The sequence below is a fragment of the Acomys russatus genome, chromosome 17 (assembly GCF_903995435.1).
Source record: "Acomys russatus chromosome 17, mAcoRus1.1, whole genome shotgun sequence".
Taxonomy (NCBI): domain Eukaryota; kingdom Metazoa; phylum Chordata; class Mammalia; order Rodentia; family Muridae; genus Acomys; species Acomys russatus.
The window spans coordinates 63,089,434-63,112,942 of NC_067153.1; the positions used below are offsets into that span (position 1 = coordinate 63,089,434).

Sequence of the window (23,509 nt, forward strand, 5' to 3'; positions counted from 1 at the left end):
TGCTTAGTGTCAGCACCAACAGAGGGACAGAGCCCTCTTCTCCCAGCATTATTTATTATGAATTGATAAATTAAAAAATACAGTTCTCACCCAGCAGGGTGGCCCAAGCTGGGGTCCCTGAGGTCAAATCCGGCCTGGTCTACCTAGTGAGTTCCAGGACTAAGTAGAGAGACTATACCTCAAAATAAAATAAATAAAACAAACTTCCTGTCAGATTTCTTAATCTTATTTAGATTTTCTTAGCTTTGGTCAGTTGGAAAATGTTCATGACCCCAGGAATCTGATAGTTCTGTGCTTTTGGGTTTTTTTTGTTTTGTTTTGAAATGAATAAAGACTTTGGGCTACACTTGTCAGTTTTTGTTTTGGCTTTGTTTCTGTTTGAGATGGTGTTGTGAGACCAGCTTGACAGGGCTTCTGCCCCAGCCCTGGAGGCCCAGGCTGCTGTGTGTGGCTGTGCACACAGCTCACGACGTGGCTGTGCTTTCTCCTCTGTTGGTGACTGGGTTGGTCGGTTTTCCTTCTCCTAGGCGTCCATGAAGAATATCAGCTGCCGTATTACGACTTAGTGCCCTCCGACCCTTCCATTGAGGAGATGCGGAAGGTCGTCTGTGACCAGAAGTTACGGCCCAACATCCCCAACTGGTGGCAGAGTTACGAGGTAGGGGGCTTGCATGGCACCTGTGAGAGGGCCAGGCATGGTGGCACGTGGTGGCGCTCACCTGTAATCCCAGCACTGAGGAGGCAGAGGCAGGCAGATCTCTGTGTTTGAGGCCAGCTTGGTTCACAAAGCGAGTCCAGAACAGCCAGGGCTACACAGAGAAACCCTGTCTTAAAAAAACTAAAAACAAAGTCAACCAGGTGTGGTGGCACACACCTTTAATCCTAGCACTCTGGAGACAGAGGCAGGTGGATTGCTGTGAGTTTGAGGCCAGCCTGGTCTACTAAGAGTGTCCAGGACAGAAAAGACTACACAGAGAAACCCTGTCTCAAAAAAAAAAAAAAAAAAAAAAAAAAAAAAAAAAACAACCCAAAAACTAAAAACAAACAAAAAAAAGAAAAAAAAATTTTTTTAAGAAAAAATTTTGTTGTTGTTTTTTAAGTGGGCCAACTCCAAGGTTTGTCTTTTGAGTATAATCTTTGTAAATCCAAAATATAAAACTTTTTGATCATTAACAAAGTGCTACAACTAGAAAACTCCATGCTTGGCCTCATGTGGTGGCTCGTAGTCATATGTAGGGACATTGAAAATGTTATACAAAGCCACATTCAGATCGTGAGTACAGGTGGATAGGAAGTGTGTGTGTGAATTTCCTGTCCACACTTGGTCCCAGTTCCTTCTCTCCATGGCTATATCCGCAGACATCCCAGCCCTGAGAGGATCCTGTCCAAGTGTTCCAGATGTGGGAGACTTGCTTTGTGCTGTCCCATCTGAGCTCGCTGTGGCGTGGTCACTCCTCCGGCCATTGTAGAGTAGTCTTTGGGACGTGATACCTAGAAGAAAAGTAGTTCCTTGCCTTGCCGTAGAGGGGAGTCAACAAAGAGCTGCTGAGCCTATCAAAACTGACTTGGGGTGTAGCCCAGTGCAACGCGTGGGGTCCATCCTCAGTGAGGCTCCTGTAGACCTATCTAGCAAACTAGAAGAGTGGCCCAGGAGCCACAGGCCACGGAGGTGGGGTGTGGCATTGAGACTGGATGGCCCAGAAAGGGGCAGGCCCAAGATACAAGGGGGGGGGGATGTTAAGGGGTTGGATTAGGAGGGAGATTTTGACTCCTAGTCATAAGACACATGAATTGGGGAGAGTTTTGTGATGGACCCTAACTAACATGCGGGGCTGGAGTCTTGGAAATTTCAAGCCAGCGTGGCCTGCCTACCAGGGGGTACAGCCCTGTTCCCTCACAGCCTTGCTTTTCTCACGTCTTTGTTTGCCTTTGCAGCTTCACGGCAGCAAACAGACACAGCACGCACGTGTGCTGGCTTCACAGCTGGAGGAGGCTGTGGAGACTCCCACGGTTGAGCAGTTAGCACATCTTCCATTTACCCACTTGCCTTTCTGATTGCAGCCTGCTCTGCTAATTCTGGAAGCTCTGTGGGACAAGGGCCTCCACTCCCCACGCACTTAGCCTACTGTGTATAGGGAGAGCCTGGCCACTAGGGGGCGTTGGTGCACCTAGGACCACAATTACCGGCTCATATTTAGTAGCTGCCCGCTGCCGTTGCATAAGGCACCTTGGGCGCCTTGGAGTGTTTTTAGCTGAGGACAGAACCAGCCTTGTGCTGCTGCTGTTGCTTTCCTTGCAAAGCACTGTGGGCTGGATCTGACCTGACTGGCCAGCACCAGCAGCCAGGGCTCACACGGGTCACTGGGTTTCTCTGTGCTCTGTGCAGGCCTTGCGGGTGATGGGGAAGATGATGCGAGAGTGCTGGTACGCCAACGGTGCTGCCCGCCTGACGGCACTGCGCATCAAGAAAACACTGTCCCAGCTGAGCGTGCAGGAAGACGTGAAGATCTAAGCTGCTCCTCTGCCTCTCACAGAACCTGGGCAGCGAGGATGACTGCACCCACCGAGCAAGCGGTGTGGAGGCCTACCTCTTGTTTCTGCCCAGCCCTCTGGCCAGAGCCGTGGCCTGCAAGAGGGACAGAGCCTGGGAGACTCGCACACTCCCATGTCGGGTTTGAGACACAGACACTTTTTATATTTACCTCCTGATGGCATAGAGACTCTGAGTGCAAATTATGTAGACAACTCGATGCCACATCTCAGACTCCTCACAGGGGGAAGGAGAGTAAGCTCTGTGCATCTGGCATGTAGCCGGGGTGGTGCCGGGGTGCTGGGGTCTCCCAGGAACAGCCCCCATACCTTGTGGTCCGCCAGGCTGCAGGTTCTCCAGGGACCAGGCAGCTGGCACCAAGATATTTAGAGAAACCAGAAGTGTCACCTCTTCCTCTCACAGGCAGCCCTGAGCCACGTCATCCTTTTCTCATGGACAGCTGGAGGGACAGCCCCTGGAGACACAACCTGCTGCCTGTCTGTCCAGCCAAGTGTGCATGTGCCGAGGTGTATTCCACATTGTGCCTGGTTCGTGCCATGCCCGTGTGTGTGTGTGTCTGTGTGTGTGTGTGTGTGTGTGTGTGTCTGTGTCTGTGTCTGTGTGTGTACACTTAACTGCTTGAGCTTTCTGTGCATGTGCAGGCCAGGATGTGGTGGCCACACTGTCTCTGAGTGGCGCTGCCTCTGTCACAGTGAGCAGCATGTCGTTAACCTGTGCCCTCCTGAGGGTCTGTCTGTCCCCAGTCCCTGTCCGAGCGGTCCTCTCTTCCCAGCAGGCTGCTTGCCCACTCTGTGTCCCAGGCCCTCCTCTTCCATTTCAGACCAGAACCAAAGCTGGCCCACTTGTCCATGGTAGGAGAGGCTTTTGGGTCAAAGCGAGGGGGGTAGGATGGCAGAGGGAATGTTCCGGAGTCTTGGTTGTTGTGTTTCAGCATCAGCCGTGGGAAGTGAGCCAGCCCAAGGGCGTCTTCCTCAGCAGCCGTGAGGAAGGACCGAGGAATCCGAAGCCAGATCTTGGGACTCAGATCGGAATGTGACATCTGTTTGTCCCACCCCAGATTCTGCAAACTGCAGTGTATATTTTTGGTGGTGGTGGCGGTGGTGGGTTTGGGGTGGGGAGGGATGGGGTGCAGGGGTGGGGAGGGAGTCGAGGGTGGGAGGGAGGCATCTGCATGGGCCTTCTTGTACTGGATTCTCCGATCAGGGTAGAGGGAAAAGACTCGCATCTGCTTCAGGGTCCCTGCTGAAGGGGGCAGTCTAGCTGACTACGGTGTTTGTCCTAAGTGTAGTAGTTACTGAGTTCTAGACACCTGGTGGTGGGGGGTGACTTGGTCAGCATATCTTAGGTATATAATAACTGAAGCCATAACTTTTAACTGGAGTGGTTTAATTCACTTTATTTTATTTTGGGGGGGAGGGTCAGGATTTTAACTTTAATGCTGTTATGTTTTGTAGAAAGAGAACCATCTCTATGTGACAATTACCTCTTAGTCTGTTTGTTTTTAAAGAAATCCCTAAAACAAACAAAACACCACAAGAATTCTCTAGACTCAAATGCACGTAGTTCAGTCACTGGAAACGCCTGTCTTTGCTCCTGAGCCTGTTCCCAGTCAGCACTGAGCCTGCCTCCCCCTTGGGGGGCTTTGTGCACCTCCATCCCATGAGCACCACGGCCTTGTGTGCACTGTCCGCCTGGTTGCACCTTTTCCAGACATTTGCTCAGCAAATTTGGGTTGAGTGCCTGCTGAGTGCTGGACCTGGGAGGGCCTCCGCGCGTGCGGCAGGCTTGGCGGCTGCTCCTGGCACGTGGAACGGGAACTGAGTCATGTGAGTGGATGGGTGCCCACTCTGAGACCAGAAGTGCTCATGGCCGCTCCCGAGAGGGCGGCTGAGCTAGAATCACTGCTGTTAAATAAGACCGCTGAGGGAAGGGAGGGGAGCCCAAGTGAGTGTGCGTACGTTCACTGTGCACCCTCCTTCCCCGCCCACCCCCAAGTGTGAGTGTATGCAGGGAAGCTGCCTCCAGCCCAGCTTCGCCTGCCTTGGTCTCCCCATATTCTTAGCCTATTTATTTTCTGGTGTATAACTTCTTTCCTTGCGTTAAAGGGATTAATTCTTTGGGCCAATTTACTGGCCACTGAACAATTTCCCGCGAGTCCCGGTTGTGTCATCTGGGGGGCCTCCTTACCCACCCCTGCTGACCTCACCCTTGCCACCTACAGCGGTGAGGGAACTGTAGCGCTCATACACACCCAACCCCCACCCCCGCAGTGACTCCCACACCACTGGCCTGCCGGGGGGGCGGGGCTGTGTGCCCCAAGTGTGTACTCCAGCTCTCAGGAGGGCAGGAGCAGCTTTGGGGGAGCTTCACTCCCATGACCTGCAGTTTGGCTCCCTGACCCCCAGGGCTACCTGCACCTCTGGATTCTGGATTCACAGACCAAGGCCAAGCCCGGTCTTTGGTGGCTGTCAAGGCCTGTGCGGTATTCTTGGTACTCCTGTTTGGGTTTTGTACAGTTTATTAGAAAGGACTGTAAAATAGCCACTTAGACACTTTACCTCTTCAGTATGCAAATGTAAATATGTTGTAATATAGGAAATTTTTGTTTTAATATAAGAACGAGCCTGTCCAGTTTCTGCTGTACATTATTAAAGTTTTATTCACAGAGCTTCTCTGGTGCCGTGTGCCCTCTGTGTGTAATGGCTTCTGTGGGCTTGTCCCTGGTGGAGGGCACGTCCATGGCCATGTCAGGGCTTCTGGGGGCTTGTCCTGGGTGGGGGGCATGGCCATGGCCATGTCAGGCCTTCTGGGGCCTGCAGCATTTTGGTCTGTTTATAAAGTAGGATCTTAAGCCTGGCATGAAAAAAAAAAGCCTGGCGTGGTGGCGCACACCTTTAATCCCAGCACTTTGGAGGCAGAGGCAGGTGGATCTCTGTGAGTTCGAGGCCAACCTGGTCTACAAAGTGAGTCCAGAACAGGCAGGCCTACAACAGAGAAACCCTGTCTCGAAAAAAAAAACCCAATGCATAAAACAGGATCTTGTGGGCCTAGAGAGATGGCTCAGTGGTTAAGAGCACTGACTGCTCTTCCAGAGGTCCTAGGTTCAATTTCCAGCACCCACATGGCAGCTCACAACTGTCTGTAACTTCAAGATCCAACACTTTCACAGAGACATACATGCAGACAAAACACAAATGCACATAAAATAAAAATAAATAAATAAAATACAAACAGGCTCTTGAGCCTGGTCAGTCACAGCCGCTGACCCTCCGAGGCACCGTAAGAGACTCTCCAGTTTTATGTCCCTCATCTAGACTGAAGAGTGAGTGTGAGTTCAGGGCACTTAGGAGACTGAGATAACATCAAGGATTTTGCTGGAATTTTCGGAGCATGGCTGGTGGTTACCGGTGGTTGGTTGCGAGAGGGTGGAACCTAAGAATGAGGTGACTGAAGTCTTTTGCAAACTTTATTCAGAGCATCAGTTTCTACTAAGAAAGGTCACCTGAGTGAAGTTCTCACGAGTTGAAGCTGCATGCAGCAAAAATCCTGTTTCCCAGTAGAGGCAGATAAACAATGGCCACCTCGCTTTCCCGCAGAGGCAGATAAGCAATGGCCCATTGTAACGACTAATCTGCAGTGACTCCTGTCCACTGTGCATGGGAGGGGCACGAAAACACATTCCAAGAACAATCCCGGGGTTTTGAAGAAACCGAGGTCACAAGACTTTTTTTTCCCTGCAGAGTTTTCTCACAAGCACTCAGAGTTCCCCTCATACGGCTCCATTCTCGGGCCATGTTCCAACAGGCTAGGTGCTGGAAGGACAGCCTCGACTTGAGATGGAGTCCCTGCGGATAACTGGAGGCAGCATCACACAGCGTCCAGGACAACTTCATCTGTAGACCACGGTTGAGAAAGGCCCTGCAACCTGCAAGTGCCTTCAGCAGGTCTCCCATCTAAAGGCCCAAAAGAACGTTTGAAGGCAGCAGTCATATTGTTCAAAGGCCTGTTGAAGACTGACTGTTTGCCAGAGAGATGGCTCAGTTTTTACAAACTGCATTTGCCAGAGAGAGACAGGAGAATCGTCCTGTCCTGTCCACAGACAGACTGCGGCACCTACACCCACATAAGTATAATTCTAAAACATTACTAAAGCCGGGTGTGGTGGAACACACCTTTAATCCCAGCACTTGGGCAGAGCAGAGAAGATCTAAGTGAGTTCAAGGCTGTCCTAGTCTATATAGCAAGTTCTAGAACATCCAGGACTACATAGAAAGACCCTGTCTCCAAAACAACAAAACAAAAGATTTAACCCTAAAACAACCAGGCAAAGAAGGCGTCACTGTCACTGTGGGCTATAAAGTGGAGGGTTACTGGAGAAGCCAAATAAGTTGTTTTTGTTCTTTGAGACAGGGGTTCTGTGTAGTCTTGGCTGTCCTAGAACTCTTTTTGTAGGTCAGGCTGGCCTCAAACTCACAGAGATCCACCTGCCTCTGCCTCCGAAGTGCTGGGATTAAAGGTGTGTGCCGCCACCACCTGGCTGAAAAGTCAAATAAATTGATGAAGATCATTAAACTCGTGGATGGAGAAGACCTTGGATCTAACTGTTGTCTGCAGCCCTACCCTGTCCTTGCCTCCACACGTCCATCTTCTTCAGCCAAGACAGCTAACTTTCCTGATCTTCACTAGACTGGAGCCTGGCAGGGTGAAAACTGTCCCCAAGTATTCTTTGACAGGTTGGAGAGCGAGTTACTACACAGACTGCTTGATGCCGGAGGTCATTGCCGGACTGTAGCTCACCTCTTGGCAATCCAGCCATCTCTCCAACCTACTTGTGGGCAGTTGAGATTCTGAACTTGGGTACAGACCCCTGTGTTTTCACTAAAATGTCCCTGTAGGACCTGCTCACTGCTCCAGCCTTTCACGGTGTAGGAGTTCTGGTTATTACTCACGATTTTCCATTCTCCCATCTGCGGCTGCTGATCTCTACAAGTTCGCTTTAAGTTTGCCACGTGCCCTCAGTAGCCCAGCCAGCTGTTACCGTGTCCTGTGTCCTGTCAGAGGTGACAGCAAAAGCCCAAAGCCCTCGCTGAGGTATCTCAGTGATCTGTTGACCCCTTCTTCAGAGGCTTGTATGAACTCAGTCTTGACCTCGCGAGGGTTCCTTGCTGACCCCATGGCTGATCAATCTCTTGCCCGTCCTGGACCTACACATGGTTTGCAGGGTCAGATTTGCCAACTTGAAAGTCAGAATGGCAGCCATCCTGGCTCCTCTTCACGGATACTTGAAGGTCACTGTGTCATCAAAGGCGTGTGTTCATCTAGAGGGTGAATCACTTAGGTTTTGCTTGCTGCACAGCAGTTTTTGACCCCTGGGCCATATGTGTTTGGATTTCCACAGTCCTGGGAATAGGCTTGCTAAACACAAAGCAAAATTAGGAGTAACATGGTTCAAGTAACTGACTAGGGGACGTAAGGGGTATGACAAAAGTGAGTGAGAGGGCTTTGAGTTGAGCCAGTGATGGTGTAACTAGGGTTCTGCAGAAAAACAATAGGACAATTGCAAGTGTTTAGAGGTGTGTGTGTGTGAGAGAGAGAGAGAGACAGACAACAGACAGAGAAACACACACACACAGAGAGAGAGAGAGAGAGAGGAGAGGATTCTAAGGCACCAAGTCAGTTGTGAGGGCTAGCAAGTCAAAATTTTGAGGAGTGGCCACAGGCCAGACCTCCAAGGGATTACTGGGGCAGCAGTCCTGAATCTAAGGGCAGAACCATCCTCTGGGCGCCTCCGTTCAAGGCTTTCCACCATGGAAAACCCACCCACATTTGTAGAAATGTTTCCTGAAGTCTGTGTAGCAAGCTTGATCTCCATTCCCGGGCGTTGCTGGGAGGTGGGGAAACTCAGGAAAGCATCCCTAGGAGGACTTCCAGGCAATGGGAATATGCGCTTCCATTAGTTACTTTAATTAGTTACTAATTTTAGTTACAAGCCTTGATGGGTCACACCCTTAATCTCAGCACTGGGGAGGCAGAGGCAGGTAAATCGTTGAGTTCCAGGACAGGCAGAGCTACTCAGAGAAACCCTGTCTCAAAAAACAAAGCAAAACACTGACAAAAGCAACCTTGAGGAAAGGCACCTGGGTTCTTGGTTTGAGAGTACAGAGTCCTGATGGCAGGAGCTGAGGAGGCAGTTGGTCACCTTTACGCCAGTGACAGCAGATGTTCATTTTTCTCTCTCTGAGACAGGGTTTCCCTGTGTAGCCTTGGCTGTCCTGGAACTCTCTCTGTAGACCAGGCTGGCCTCGAACTCACAGAGATCCACCTGCATCTGCCTCCCGAGTGCTGGTGGGATTAAAGGCATGCGCCACCATCACCCAATGACGGTGACTTTTGGCCACATTAAGGAAGCCACGAATATAAGGAAGGGAGTCAGCTGGGGTGCCTCCCTCTTCTCACCGCCAGAAGTCACAACTATGTGGGTGGGGTCTCAGAATGGCGACTATGCGGTATTAACCCACCTCTGCTGGGAGAATGACTCTCACTGTGCTGATTAGTCATTTTCCCTCTTGTGTTGGTCTCCAAGATTTTCTTTCTTTTTCTTTTTTTTTTAAAACGTATTTATTATTTATACAGTATTCTGCCTGCATGCCAGAAGAGGGCACCAGATCTCACTATAGATGGTCGTAGCTGCCATGTGGTTGCTGGGAATTGAACTCAGGACCTTTGGAAGAGCAGCCAGTGCTCTTAACCTCTGAGCCATCTCTCCAAGCTTTTCTTACTAGCTAGTATACTTACTGTATCATAAGTTAAGACCTCCTGGAGCTGGGTTCTGGTGCTTGGCTGGTATGCAAGTCAGTCCTCAACACGTATAAAACTGGGTGTGCAGTGGTACATACGTCTCATCAGAGAGGTGGGTGCCTTTAATCCCAGCACTCGGGAGGCAGAGGCAGGTGGATCGCTGTGAGTTCAAGGACAGCCTGGTCTACGAAGCAAGTCTAGGACAGCCAAGGCTACACAGAGAAACCCTGTCGGCCAAAGAGAAAAAAAAAAAAAAGAAAAGAAAGAAAAGAAAAAAGAAAGAATTACCAAATACAACTTCATGTCCCCGATCTTTGTGTAGGGATAACGCCGTTGGAAGGTGTCTAAGTTTGTCCCTGTTCCTCATCTGTCTGGGTCAGGTAGCACATACCTTAATCTTGACATCTTTGCAAGGCAGAGACAGGGAGATCTTTGCGTTCAAGGCCAGCCTGCTTTACATTAGTGAGTTTCAGGTAAGCCAGGGCTACATAGTGAGGCCCTGTTTCAAACAAGAGAACATCTTCCAGAAAATGATCACTAGCCCATGACAGAGTACGAGTTCCTGGGCTCCGTCCTCACAACACAGGTGGGGAGAAGTCCTTGGACCAGGTTTTTGTTTGGTGCTCTGATTTTTGAGGCAAGGTCTTACTGTGTAGACAAAGCTGGCCTCAACAAACTTGTCAAGATCCACATGTCTTGGCTTCCCAAGTGCGGGAATTAAAGGCACGCACCACATCTCCCATGGATAATTTATAAACATGAACTTTTAGCTAACATTTCTGGAGAATGAAGAATCTGAGATCAAGGGACCCGCAGCAGGCAGTGCTAAGTGAAAGCTTAGTCTCCGGAAGTGACGCCTTAGCAGTTCTTGCATGGCAGGCCTATGGCCTCTTTCCTAAGAGCATTTGTCTTGGGGTTTCTGTTGCTGCAATGAGACACCATGACCAAAGCAAGCAGGGGAGGAAAGGATTTATTTGGTTTACACTTACACGGCGGCACTGCTCATCTTCGAAGGAAGTCAGGACAGGAACTCAAACAGAGCAGGGACCTGGCGTCAGGAGTTGACACAGGAGCAATGGAGGGGTGCTGCTTACTGGCTTGCCCAGCCTGACCACCAGCCCAAAAAATGGCACCACCCACAAAGGGTGGGCCCTTCCCTCCCCTCCCCTCCGTTCCTCCACCATTCACTAGTTAAATGTGCTAGCTGGTTGTATGGAAACATTGTTTGTTTGTTGAGACAGGGTTTCTCTGTGTGGCTCTGGCTGTCCTGGAACTGGCTCTGTAGACCAAGGCTTGGCCTCAAACTCAGAGATCTGCCTGCCTCTGCCTCCTGAGTGCAGGGAGTAAAAGTGTGTGCCACCACTGCTAGTCTCGGAGGCGTTTGCTCAGTGGACACTCCCTCCTTTCAGATAGCTCCAGCCAGTTGACAGAAGCACCTGGCAGGGCACCTACCTGCCCTATTTATGAGGACAGAGCCTTCCTGACTCAATCACCCAGGGCAGAGGGCGGAGGGCAGAGCCTGTGGGAGGACAGCATCCAGACCACAGTCAGGAGTGCAAGCAGGGGGTGCTTGTCTGTAGGGAGTCACTCGGTGGTAGCAGAACGGGAGGAGAGGCCAAGGGCAGGAGACACAGGTTTGGGCATGATCAGATGCAAGCCCCGGCAGAAAGGGGAGCCAGCTTTGTCTGGAGTCGTGGCAGAGCCTTGGCCTGGAGGTCTAGCAGATGTGTTTTGGGGGTTTGGGTAGCCTGATACACAGTGCTGTCTGTGCTGAGCCCCCACCCTGCCCTGCCCCGTCCAGCCCCTCCCCGCCTCTGAATTACGCTACTGAACAGGTGTGCATTTGCCGACAGGGAGACAGGGAAGAGCTCTCTGGAGTCTGGGCCCTTGTCCTTTCCTGCATTTCCTGTGCTGAAGTGAGAAGCGAGACAGCATACACTCCATGCCCCAGGAGTGACGTGTTGCTAATCTGAGGAAAACCAGCTAGAGTGTCCCTTCCATCTAGTTAATTAGCTGGCCCTTGGCTTATGAATGGGACCAGATGAGACACCCATATCCAACGCAAGCTGTCCCGTCCACCTGACTTCTACCCGCAGAACTCCCAAGAGCCCGGTCACTAAGCTGTGTGAGAACTCCCCCCCCCCCCAGCTCCACCCCCACCCCAGCAGGGCCCCAGCACCAGCACAGACACATCCCACGAACAGAACATGGTTAAGCAACAGGAGCCCTTAAGAAAGCACACATTCCCTGCCCAGCCAGCTGCCCACCGGCTGTTCTATGCCTCCTGCAAGCAGTGACGTCATGTAGCTGCGGCCCAGCTCCTCATTCCTGGTGGACCGGAGAGCCAGCTGAGTCCCAGGCCCTCTGCTGCTGCAGCTCGCCCTCCCCCCTCGCGCAGAAGCAGGGAGATGGCATCCGCAGAGTTATTTGTTCGTCCTTGTCGCTTCGGGGCCCTGAGGTAACGGACTCACTGAAAGTCTAGAGGGTCTGAACTCTCACAGCTCCCTGGTGCTCCTCGGCAAAGGGTTGTCCTAAGGGAGTGAGAAGGGCCTTTGTCCATTAGACTGCCCCTACTAAGAACCCCGCGCTTCCCAGGTCCCTCCTTAAGCCAACCCGAGCCCCTTCTCTGCCGGGGCAGCTGGAGTAAAAATTACTAGGAAACCCGAGCTCCCTGAGAACAAGACACCTGCTTCGGCATAAGCTGCAGACAGAATATGGATTTCTCAGGAGCAGATTCCCAGGGGATTTGCTAAGGGATATCCTGGAGCCGCAGGAGGCCCGCTGGAGGCTGATTGGAGGAGGAGAACAGATGGCAGATAAGGGGCGTGGCTTACGAGGAGGTAGGGGAGTGAAGGCTGAGCTCCGGGGACTGAGTACAGATCCTCCTGGGAGCGCTGTGTGGGATTCCAAAATATGACTGGGTGGCCAGGTGGCGCCGCGCACGCCGCCGGCCTTTGAGAGTTTCCACCACAAGACTCATGACCAGCAGAGGGCGCCACCATCACACAGGGAGGCGCCGGGCTCTACCTATCCTTCCACGGAGAAACTGAGGCGGCCCGCCGCAGAGGAAGCAGGCTGCTGCTGAACCCGCAATCTTAGTCAAGAGTCTTGGGTTCTTAAGCCCACTCTGAGGCAGCCTTTCCCTCTCTGGCTGCTGTTGCAAGCAGGAGGGCTTGGACCACACACATCTTTTCCAGAACATGAGGCCCTTTCCAGATCTGAAATCCTAGGAAAGCCAAGGACTTAACAGAAATTGCCTTTTCAGGGCTCACGCTTGCTCTGGGGTTTCTAGCACCTTCTTTCTTAGGTGAGAACTTCAGCTCCCTGCGGTGGCTTCTCACTTGGAGGCCAGAGGCAGTCGGACTTACGCAAGCTGGGGGTGTGGGGAGGGCTATCTACCTCTGTAGCAACACAAAGGCGGTCTGTGTCAACCGAGCTGTCACCCGTGGACTCGCTAAGCCCCTTCTGGCGGAGGCGGGCAGATTCTTCACAGAAGAGGCTGAGCAGAGTCCATTTGAGGAGAGTGCTTTCCTCTCCTTCTTCCTTCTTCTTCTTGAGACAGGGTTTCTCTGTGTAGCCTTGTCTGTCCTGGACTCACTTTGTAGACCAGGCTGGCCTCGAACTCACAGTGAAGATCCGCCTGCCTCTGCCTCCCGAGTGCTGGGATTAAAGGCGTGCGCCACCACGCCCGGCTGGAGGGGTCCTTTCTTAGGTAAGAACTGGAGTGAATATAAAAGAAATTCTTGTGCCTTCTGCCTCTGTAACCCCCCCCCCAGCCCCCAGATGCCGTCTGTCAGGTAACAGACGGTCCAAGGGTCCATATGTGTTGATGCTGTCGATAGAGTCGTCCCCCCCCATATTTCCCCCCAGACATTCCCTTTGCCCCTCAACTGAAGGCTACTTGTTTAGGGGGGGGCAGGAGAAAAGCGTTAAAGGAGCGAGTCTTAGTCAACACAGTCTCTAAGCCACCCCACGAGCATCCTGCCATCTGGACTTGTGCAATTTCTGAGGGTGGAAGAGCGCCCCTCCCACCCACACCTCTGTGTGGTGTGGATGCTGGGGCGGGAGTGGGGGGTGCACAAGACACAGGGAGACAATCAGATTGGTGAGCTGAAAGGTAGAAGAAAGCCTTTCCCCTGTGGTGTGTGTGTCTTACGCTGTTCATGTACAGCATGGTACCCGGCTCCCACACAAAGCACCTCTGTCCCAGCAGAGCCTAGTCAGCCCCTGCCTGGCACAGAGTAGGGCTCAGATTCATGATGAGGAACTGAAGTCAGAGGCACTGAGAGCTTGGGCGCTTAGGCTGCAGTTCTAGGGCAGCACTGCCTTGCTTGGGACCTCAGCTTTGCCACCGAGTGCTTCTCCTGGCAAGGTGCTTTCTGCCGGGTCCTTCCTCCTCTGTAAGGTTGTTACGATGTATATAAAGCCCACATGTACTGGCTCACGTCCGAATGTGGAGCCCCGGCTCCCTCTGTGGTGGCCAGACACCGACCGCTTCCCTCTCTCACTTCTTATTTGGGCACCACTGATGGCAAACATGGGCTGGGTCATCCTCATCTCTCCTACAGCCTGGCAACCATGGTAACAAAGAGCATAAGGCATGGTGTCTAAACAGGGTTAGGGAATGGCTCAGCACCGCTCATGCCCCGACTCTGAGCACCTACCCTGGGCATAATCCAAGCCCCACGTGGGGAACAGGAGCCTGAACTCCTGTCTGGTGGGTTGGGGGTTGGGGTGGGAGACAAGAAAGAGAGAGACAGAGTTGAGAGAGAGAACATGCGAGAGAGAGAGAGAGAGAGAGAGAGAGAGAGAGAGAGAGAGAGAGAGAGAGAGAGAGACGCCTGAGGAGGCTCCAAGAGACCTCAGTATTAAACCTTCTACTTGCAGGTTTTCACAGTCTTTCTCTGCCCCAGCCCTGGGAAAGGAGGGCTGCTTTCGTTAGCTCTGTGGGAAATCGAAACCCTTAGCCGCCTCACTCCCCAGGGGCTTCTGCAGGGTCAATTCAGAAGTGTCGCCTGGTTCCCTCTTCAGAAACCACAACCGTCCCCCCTGGGCAGCCCCAGGCCCCCTCTCTGGGGTCTAGGGCCTCATGCAGCCTCTGTCCAGCGAGTCTGACTCCCTACTTCTTCCCTCAGCTTATTTACTGTGCCCCCCATATCCCCATGAACCACTAAAGCCACCACCATTCCTTCCCTAACCTCAGACCTCATCCAGTGCGCGCTCACAGATTGCTCTTCCGGGTAGTAAGTAAACTCCTGCTCGCCCCAGCTGTCCGGTCCCTCCCGCTGCCGTGGGCGGCTAGGTTTCCCCCACTGAGCGCCTAAGTCCCCCCAGAGTTCCCCCGAGCACTGCTGGCGACTGCGCGCTGTGGGCGGGGCTCGCCAAAGCGTGGTCCTCCCCCCCCCAGCCCGGGGCGGTGCCTGCGTGTCGGGGGGCGAGGCCACCGGAGGCCGCTCCCTACGCCTCTCGGCAGTCTATAAAGCAAGGGTACACGCGGCCCGCTGGGCTGGCGTCCCACAGCTGTCGCCGACATCACTTAGCGGAGTGAGCGTGGCCTCCAAAGGGCGCCGGGCGCCGGAGCCATGACCCTCCGCCGACTCAGGAAGCTGCAGCAGAAGGAGGAGGCGGCGTCCGCGCCGGACCCCGCTGGCCGGGCTCCGGACTCGGAAGCCGCTCGAGCCGCGCCGGCCCCGACCACCTCGGGCCCCCCGTCTGCCGCCGCTCCACCCGGAGCCCCGGGGGACGAGCTGTACGCGGCGCTGGAGGACTATCACCCTGCCGAGCTGTACCGCGCGCTCGCGGTGTCCGGGGGTACCCTGCCCCGCCGAAAGGTACGTTCCCCAAACTGCGTCCCCAGACTCACCCGCAGCAGCACATTCCCTAGCCGGCTGACCCTGGGCCACCCGCCTCGCTCGGCCCTGTCCTCAGAAGACGCAAATCAGCCCATTCGGGTCTTGGAAGGCTGTGCCCCCCCCGCCCCCGCCACCACGATGCCCCCAGTTCGGGTGGCTCTTCACTCCCCACGCGCGGACGCCCCATCTCCTCCCACTCTCCTGCCTTGACTCCGCCTCAACACCCCCCTTTTTCCAGCTCGCTCCATCTGGCTTTCCCGCTCCGCCTACGGGTGTCCAGAAGTCTAGAAACTCTGAGGACCCTCTCACCCAAACACCCTCTCAGATTGGAGCAGGGAGGGCTAGGGAAGGAACCCCGCCGCTTGCCTCGGACAAGTTGAGTCCCCGGAAGCCCTGAGCGGGAGAGAGGCTAGTGGTCCCCCTTAGAAGTAGTGCTGCCAATTCCGAAGTACAGCCCTCCGCAGGGACACCCGGCTTCCGGGGCTCAGGTGCGCTTTATCCCGCACCTAAGATGCGGGATGTTAGAGCACGGCTCTCCTTGCCTCAGCCACGACCGGACGCTGTGGGAGAGGTCACAGGGCAGGAAGGATGCGGGCCGCACCCGCTCTCTGGGTCTCCCCCTAAATGAAGCTCTTCCCCTAACCCTGGAGGACTTACTGTTCAGATGCTGAGACCCTAGACCCAGGTTAAAGGGAGGGGGTGGGTGTCTCTTCCCTACGCGGCCCCCTCCTTCTCCCCTGGCCCCCGGCTTGCCCCCTACACACAATGAACAGCTTGTTGAAAATTTGCATTTTATGAAAATCGGATTGAAAAACAAAGGGGTCTCTCTGTACTGCCCGTTCCTTCCTCCTTGGCCTATTTGGGTACAGTCCCCACCCTGAGGCACATCTTTGGTTCTGGAGGAGGAGGGCCCCCTTGCTATGGGGTAGGGAGTGTTAACAAGAACACTGGGCAGGAAGGCCTCAGGCAGTTTTGGCACTTGGGGAAAGGGCTGGTCCCGGATGGGACTTCCTCCAAGAACTAAAATCTTAGGAGGGACCGAGGTTATCTGGGGTTCTGAAGCGTTAGGGTCCTTCTCAAAAACAAACAACAAGAACAAAAAAGGATCCGCCAGTTTCTTAAGCATAATGAGAAGTTTGACTCTGAGATTTTTTTATATATATATAATTTAGTAATGTATTTGGGGAGGGGTGCATGGTAATATCAAAAGACTGAGGGGACACAGGCAGCTGCAGCTGGAACCCATCCCCCACCCCCCATCCCCACCAGGCAACCTGCTCTTAGGAGATTCTACCCCTTTACCACATTCAGGCTGCCCAGGCTCCTCCTGACTTTCTGCTCTCCCAAACTGTCTGCCTGAACCATTAAGATGGACAGACCCATCTGGCAGTGGGGCGCTGGAGTAAGAACTTTAAGCCCTTTAAGGCTTCCTCCCTGTCTTTTTCTTCGACTAGGGCAAAGCTCCTGCCTCAGCGTTTGGGGTCTAGAAGGCCTGGGCCTATCAGACATGGTCCCAGGGGTGAAGGTTCCGCTAGAACCGCAGCAGAGGCTGACTGGTCCAGAACCCGGGACAGATATGACAGCAGCAGCTGCACTTGGCAAAACCGAAGCAGAGATGGGGCCGGGAAGGGAAAGATGGGCAGCAGGAAGTGGGGGCCAGGAACTGGGCTCAGGGCCGCGCGCAGGTAAGACTCCTCCCCGAGGGCTGGGCGCCCTATGCTCAAGCCCCTTCTCTTCTCTGGCCTTTTCCCACCCAGGGCTCGGGATTCCGTTGGAAGGATCTCAGCCAGAGTCCTGAACAGCAGCGGTGAGTCACCCCCACCCAAAGCCCCTCCTGCGGTCCAGAAAAGTGAGGTGCCGGGGGGGGGGGGGGGGGGGAGCATCTTAGCCCAGCTCCCCCAGGAGGGATCTCCCATCCTTGAGCATGGCTTCGCTGCTGGGATTGGAGGGCTGGTGGGGTGTGGGCCGTGTGAAGGGGCAGCACTTTTGAGTCATTAGGTGCTCCTTAACCACCCCCAGTGCATGCCAGCTGCGTGTTGTTGGGGAAGAGCTGGCTTGGTGAGGGGTGGAAGGTGGGAAGGGGAAGACAGTATGGCAGTGTCCTGGCTTGCCCCCCCTTCCCCTCCCCCAGCCCTGGAGGCTCCCCTGAGCCCACCAGCCCCTTGGGCCCAGGCCATGGGCATTCTGTGATCAGCTGTTTGCATCTGACTGCTTGTAGGCCTCAGACTTCCGGTCCTATGTTGGTCCCATCCCTAGGCTGCAGTTTAGGTAGGATCTGAGATGCTGAGGTGTGGACAGTGGGCAGGTGCTCCTCCTAGCACCTGAAACTCAGGTTCCTTTTCTGCCCTAGTCTCAAGTCTGATTTGGGTCTGGCTTCCTGTGAAATGGGCCAGCAAACTGTGACCTACTGGCCAGGTTGGTCTGTTTGGCCTTTTTTTTTTTTTTTTTTTTTTTTTAAATTTATGCACATTGGTGTGAGGGTGTCAGATCTTGGAGTTACAGACAGTTGTGAGCTACCACGTGGGTGCTGGGAATTGAACTCAGGACCTTTGGAGGAGCAGGCGGGGCTCTTAACTGCTGAGCCAATTCTTCAGCCCCTGTTTGGCCTTTTAACTTACATATGCACACACATATGGACATTTTTTGTGTTTTGTTTCTTTGGTTTTTCAAGATAGGGTCTCTCTGTAGCCTTAGCTGTCCTGGACTCGCTTTGTAGACCAGGCTGGCTTCGAACTCACAGCGATCCACCTGCCTCTGTCTCTTGAGTGCTGTGATTAAAAGTGTGTGCTGCTACGCCTGGCTTTTTTTGTTTGTTTTTGTTTTTATTTTTGGTTTTTTTGAGACAAGGTTTCTCTGTGTAGCCTTGGCTGTCCTGGACTCACTCTGTAGACCAGGCTGGCCTCGAACTCACAGCGATCTGCCTGCCTCTGCCTCCCGAGTGCTGGGATTAAAGACATGTGCCACTACCGCCCAGCCTCATACAGACTTATTTTAAGGTAATTTTGTTTGTTTGGTTGGTTGATTGAAGTTTTGTTTTTTTGAGACAAAGTCTCTCTACCAAGCCCTGGCTGTCCTGACATGCAGAGATTCCTCCTGCCTCCGCTTCCCAGGTGCTGGGATTCAAGGCTTGCACCACCATGACTGGCTTATTTTAAAGGGTTGTAAAAACAAAGAGTAATATGGGACACAGGCCATATGGGGCCCACCTGGCTTTTCCAGTGAAAGTTCACAGACCCTTCCAGGAACCTGGAAAGGACCAGGACAGACACAGAACTCCCAGGCCCCTGCGTGTGCCCTAGAACATACAGGGCTTGCAAGGAAGAGACTGTTCAGCCTTAGGTGGCAGGGGCTGTGACTCAGCCTAGGAAATAGAAAACTGGTCTCCAAGGCCTTTCTGAGGCTGCCAGACGCAAAGAGGCCTCAGGAACCACTTCATTCTGCCTCTGGCTGGCGGGAAGGAAGAGGAGGGGGTGGGCAGAGGAAACTGTGGGCTCCCCCATCAGGCTGGGACCTGGAGCAGTTCCAGACCATTGTGTCCAGCGGAGCAGCCCCAGGCGCCCCTCCCCCAGCCTTCACATCTGGTGGGCTGGCCACACCACAGCTGGGAGGAGCTGCTGTGGTCTGCGCCCAGCCTCGTGACTGGGCCCCGGGAGGTGGGGCTGTCTTTTCCCTAAAGCAGCAGAGCCAGGACACTTCAGCCCAGGGGCCCAAATTGGGGTCCTACTTAATGAGTGTGTGGCCAGAGTCTCTAGAAGGCTGGGGGCCTGCTAGACTCACTTCTTTTTTAGGGTCAGCCTTTCCTGATGCCTCCCTCCCCCTAGAGGGGGCTGGTTTAATCCTGTGCAGCTCCCTGAGGCCAATTTCATTTGGGTTTGGGACGGGCATTCCAAAAGTCTGAGAAGAATGAGTTGTCACAGGAGACTCTTCAGTCCTTCTGAGAAGTTCTAGACCAGACTTCCACATCCCTGAGAGCTGAGCTGTAGGACTGCCACGCTCCTGTTTTTGTTACTGTATTTTGAGACAGGGTCTACCTATGTAGCTTAGACTCAAATGCAGCATTCTCCTGCCTCAGTCTCTCAAGGGCTGGGATTACAGATGTGGGCCCACCATAGCCAGCTCTCCCATACCTTTTTTTTTTTTTTTTTAAGGGTTGTTGTTGTTTTTTGAGACAAATTTCTTTGTGTAGCCTCGGCTGTTCTGAACTCACTCTGTAGACCAGGCTGGCCTTGAACTCACGACGATATGGTGTGTCTGCCTCCCTGCGTCCTGGGAATAAAGTTGTGCACCACCACGCCCAAGCTTCCTGTACTTTTCTTTCTTTCTTTTTCTTATCATCATCATCATCATCATCATCATCATCATTATTATTATTATTATTATTTTGGTTTTGTTTGTTTCTCTGTGTGGCCTTGCCTGTCCTGGACTCACTTTGTAAACCAGGCTGGCCTCGAACTCACAGAGATCCGCCTACATCTTAAATGTAGTAATCTTGACCCTCTTGTCTTCTGCAGGAAGGTTCTGACTCTGGAGAAGGGGGACAACCAGACCTTTGGCTTCGAGATCCAGGTGGGAAGAGTTGGGCATGGAGGGAGGGATCAGGAGGCCAGTCAGGAAGATGGGCAGGTCTGCTTGTCCAGTCAGGAAGATGGGCAGGTCTGCTTGTCCAGTCAGGAAGATGGGCAGGTCTACTTGTCCAGTCAGGAAGATGGGCTAGTCTGTTTGTCCAGTCAGGAAGATGGGCAGGTCTGCTTGTCTCTATTCTGAGTGTCCCCTCGCTGTTCACAGACGTATGGCCTTCACCACCGAGAGGAGCAGCGGGTAGAGATGGTGACCTTCGTCTGCCGAGTCCACGAGTCCAGCCCTGCCCAGCTGGCTGGGCTCACACCAGGTAGGCAGGCCTGAGCCAAGAGAACACAGAGCTGGCGTAGTGCAGCTTCTGCTAAGCAGAGGCACAATTTTTCCCCCTTCCTTCATCCTCCAACTCAGAGAAGGCCAAAAGAATGACCAGAACCCAGACGTTGTGGGTTCCGCCACGCCGGCCGCTTACTGTGGGGATGACTGTGTGCACTTCTTTTGCAAAGCGTGGCAGGCAGCCGTGTGGTGGTGAGGCGGCGGTTCCCTGAGCGGTGTTGCTCCTGCGCAGCTGTTCTGCCTCCTGGCAGCTGTGCCATCCAGCTGGGCAGAGTATGGTCGAGAAAGAAGCCTTCTACCAGGTGTGGCTCATGAGGACCTGTCAGTGCTCCATCTGGGACACCTGTGCTGTGTCCCTTATCGAGGAGTCAAGCGATGCTCCGGCAGGCGACGCTGAGATTAATGTCCCAGTCTGTGCAGCCTGAGACTTACACAGATCCACGCCCATTGTCAGCACAGTCATCTCTTGGCCCTTAGGTTCTTGCCCACTTTTCAGTAGCAGACACTTTGCTAGGCTGGTCCTGACTGTCCTTGGTATAGCATAGCCACCGCAAGGGTCCACAGCCTTTACAGGTGGCAGACGAGCACTGCAGAAGCCAGCATAAAGCCTTGCATGCCGGGAGCCCGTGCCAGCTCTTGGTTGCACGCCGCTCACTCTGTGCTTTCCCTGTATTGAGGAAGTCTCATGGCAGGTGTGGGTTAAATGGAAATAGTTAACTCCAGGAGGAGCGTGGGAACCTGGGGGGGGGGCCTCAGTGTTGGGGGGACAAAGCTTCCTGAAGACACGCATGTGTGATAACTTACTTCTTAGATCCCTGGCAGCCAGCCCAGGTTGCCACATCCAGCAAGCTGCTGGTCTCTGTCCAGGGAGAAGTGGCTGTGTTTTGTGTATTTGTTGTTGTTTTCATTTTTCAAGACAGGGTTTCTCTGTGTGACAGCTCTTGACTGTCCTGGAACTTGCTATGTAGGCCAGGCTAGCCTTGAACTCACAGAGATCTTCCTGCCTCTGTTTCCCACGTACTGGGACTGCATTAAAGGCTTGCGCCACCATACTCGGCTAGGTTTTGAGTGTTTTGAGTAGGGTAAGAGAGCTGCCCGGGTCCCTCTACCGCAGTGGAAGAGAGCTGAGGAGTGCCCTTTCTGGCTGGACTCCTCCCCTCACGCTCTGGGAAACAGGTCCCACTTCTCTTCCTGGCAGGAGACACCATTGCCAGTGTCAACGGGCTCAATGTGGAAGGCATCCGGCACCGGGAGATCGTCGACATCATCAAGGCCTCTGGCAACGTCCTCAGGTATCCATGTGTAGGTGCAGTGCCTAAGGGCGCCCGAGCTCAGCCTCGCGGCCTTTCCTCAGCCTTCAGGCTCGCTCAGCCTTTGTCCCCTCCACCCTCTTCAGACTGGAAACTCTGTACGGGACCTCCATCCGGAAGGCAGAACTGGAGGCGCGCCTGCAGTACCTTAAGGTGGGGGGCGGGGAAAGTCCGGGCCCCGCCCTCTTCCCACCCCTGCCCTTCAGCGCCTCCTCCTTCATCTTCCTCAACCTCGGTCAGCCCTGAAGCTTCTGTACCTTTGTCCCTTCCCCGTGTGTCCCCGTAATCCTGGTGCTGTCCTGCTAGCCCTGACAGTTGGCTACATGTGTCTTACAGCAAACTCTGTATGAGAAGTGGGGAGAGTACAGGTCGCTCATGGTGCAGGAGCAGCGGCTAGTGCACGGTGAGTAGGCCAGGGCCCTCCCATCTGCACCCCCTCTTGGAGCTAGCAGGCTGGGGGTGCGTGCCTGGAATGCCCTCCCAGCACTTGGGAAACAGAGGCGGGGGTGGGGATCTCTGTGAGTTCGAGGCCTGCCTGGTCTACATACATAGCAGGTTCAAGGACAGTCAGAGCTGTTACACGGAGAAAAACCGGGTCTGGAAAAAGCAAAACAAAAGTCTACTGCTTTGGAGACCACGTGGCTCAAAGCTGACTGTACAGTTTTGATCTTCTGGAGGTTGGGGTTGAGTACTGCCCTTGGGCTTTAATCCCAGCATTTAGGAGGCAGAGGCAGACGGATCTCTGAGGATCTCTGAGGCCAGCCTGGGCTACATTAGTGAGTTCCAGGACAGCCAGGGGTATGTGGGAAGACCAAGTCTCGAAAAGAAGAAGGGCGTGTGTGTGTGTGTCAGCCCTTTCCGTGGCCTGCCCTTCCTGTCTTAAGTGGCATTCTTTTTTTCTTTTTTTAAGATTTTATTAATGAGTGCTTTGCCTGTACCTATGTCTGTGCATGCCTGATGCTTGAGGAAGTGGTGAGCGCTTCCATGTGGGTGCTGGGAATTGAACTCACGTCCTTCTCAGGAACAACAAGTGCTCTTAACCACTGAGCCAACTCGCCAGCCCTTAAGTGGCTCCAGCTTTACAGACAAAGGCTGGAGCACAAGGGCCCACGTAGGAGGCTAACAGGAACGAACTGGGTCTTCTGTTCATGCCCTCTGACCCTTAGCCTCGGGCCCTCTGGCCCCAGAATCCAGGAAGCTCCCTGGTCTTGTGTCCCCACAGGCCTGGTGTTGAAGGACCCAAGCATCTATGACACACTGGAGTCGGTGCGCTCCTGCCTCTATGGCGCAGGCCTGCTCCCTGGCTCTCTGCCCTTCGGGCCTCTGCTGGCTGCACCTGCGGGTCCCCGCGGGGGCGCGCGGCGGCTCAAGGGGGACACAGACGACGCCGTGTACCACACGTGCTTCTTCGGGGGCGCCGAACCGCAGGCGCTGCCGCCCCCACCGCCCCCCACGCGCGCGCCCGGCCCGGGCTCTACCGAGGCCTCGGCGTCCGTGCTGTGTCCCGCACCCCGCGCCACGCTCAGCCGCAGTGCCAGTGTGCGGTGCGCGGGCCCGGGCGGGGGAGGTGGCGGGGGCGCGCCGGGCGCGCTCTGGACTGAGGCCCGCGAGCAGGCCCTGTGCGGCGCCGCCCTACGTAAGACCAAGTACCGCAGCTTCCGCCGCCGGCTGCTCAAGTTCATCCCCGGACTCAACCGCTCCCTGGAGGAAGAGGAGAGCCAGCTGTAGGGCCGCGGGTGGGCAGGCGGGAGGTATTTATTATTTATTTATTCATCGTAACAGCCAGTGCAAAAAGTGGGGGCCGTAGTGCCAGTCCAAGGACCCCAGGAGCCCAAAGCTGCGGGAGAGGGTCCTTGCTAGCTCTGGTGGGTTCACGGGCTTGTCTGGGCTAAGAAAAAAGGAGAGGGCTTAATTGCTTTCTTTCCTAAAACACAGCAGGGGGAGAATAGACGCTGGGAGTTGGGGGAGGTCTGGGGGACCAAAGAGGACTGTGGCCAGCTGGGTCAGTCGTGCCTTGTAGGGGCCCTGTCCCAAGAAGCCCTGTCCTCAGCTTTACTAGCTCCCCAGGCTTTAGCCTTCCTTGGGAA

The 23,509-nt window shown here is 54.1% G+C and overlaps 2 protein-coding genes across 3 annotated transcripts in view; both read left to right on the plus strand.

Annotated features, from left to right (window-relative positions):
• Positions 1–3,147, plus strand: part of Acvr1b (activin A receptor type 1B) — a 38,706-nt gene extending 35,559 nt beyond the window's left edge. Inside the window, exons 8-9 of the mRNA XM_051160371.1 lie at positions 528–658; positions 2,387–3,147. Of these exons, the coding sequence (XP_051016328.1) occupies positions 528–658; positions 2,387–2,512 (257 nt within the window). The 3' untranslated portion in view covers positions 2,513–3,147. The remainder of the gene's footprint in view (positions 1–527; positions 659–2,386) is intronic.
• Positions 3,148–14,834: 11,687 nt separating this feature from the next.
• On the plus strand, positions 14,835–23,286 carry Tamalin (trafficking regulator and scaffold protein tamalin). 2 transcript variants are annotated; one of them, XM_051160372.1, is made up of 8 exons: positions 14,835–15,180; positions 16,959–17,008; positions 19,713–19,767; positions 19,987–20,089; positions 21,311–21,404; positions 21,509–21,575; positions 21,759–21,825; positions 22,645–23,286. In XM_051160372.1, exons 1-8 carry the CDS (start codon positions 14,932–14,934, stop codon positions 23,148–23,150), a joined length of 1,191 nt encoding a protein of 396 aa, XP_051016329.1. In that variant the 5' UTR covers positions 14,835–14,931; the 3' UTR covers positions 23,151–23,286. The 2 variants fall into 2 exon arrangements, with proteins under 2 accessions (XP_051016329.1, XP_051016330.1); XM_051160373.1 differs by lacking the exons at positions 14,835–15,180; positions 16,959–17,008 and adding an exon at positions 17,427–17,469.
• Positions 23,287–23,509: the final 223 nt, after the last annotated feature.

Excerpts from the sequence above, each read along its gene's own strand:
- Tamalin (XM_051160372.1), top strand. The coding sequence starts at position 14,932 with ATGACCCTCCGCCGACTCAGGAAGCTGCAGCAGAAGGAGGAGGCGGCG. Across the intron at positions 19,768-19,986 it reads CCTTTGGCTTCGAGATCCAG|ACGTATGGCCTTCACCACCG; the intron begins GTGGGAAGAGTT and ends CGCTGTTCACAG. Across the intron at positions 21,826-22,644 it reads GGAGCAGCGGCTAGTGCACG|GCCTGGTGTTGAAGGACCCA; the intron begins GTGAGTAGGCCA and ends GTGTCCCCACAG.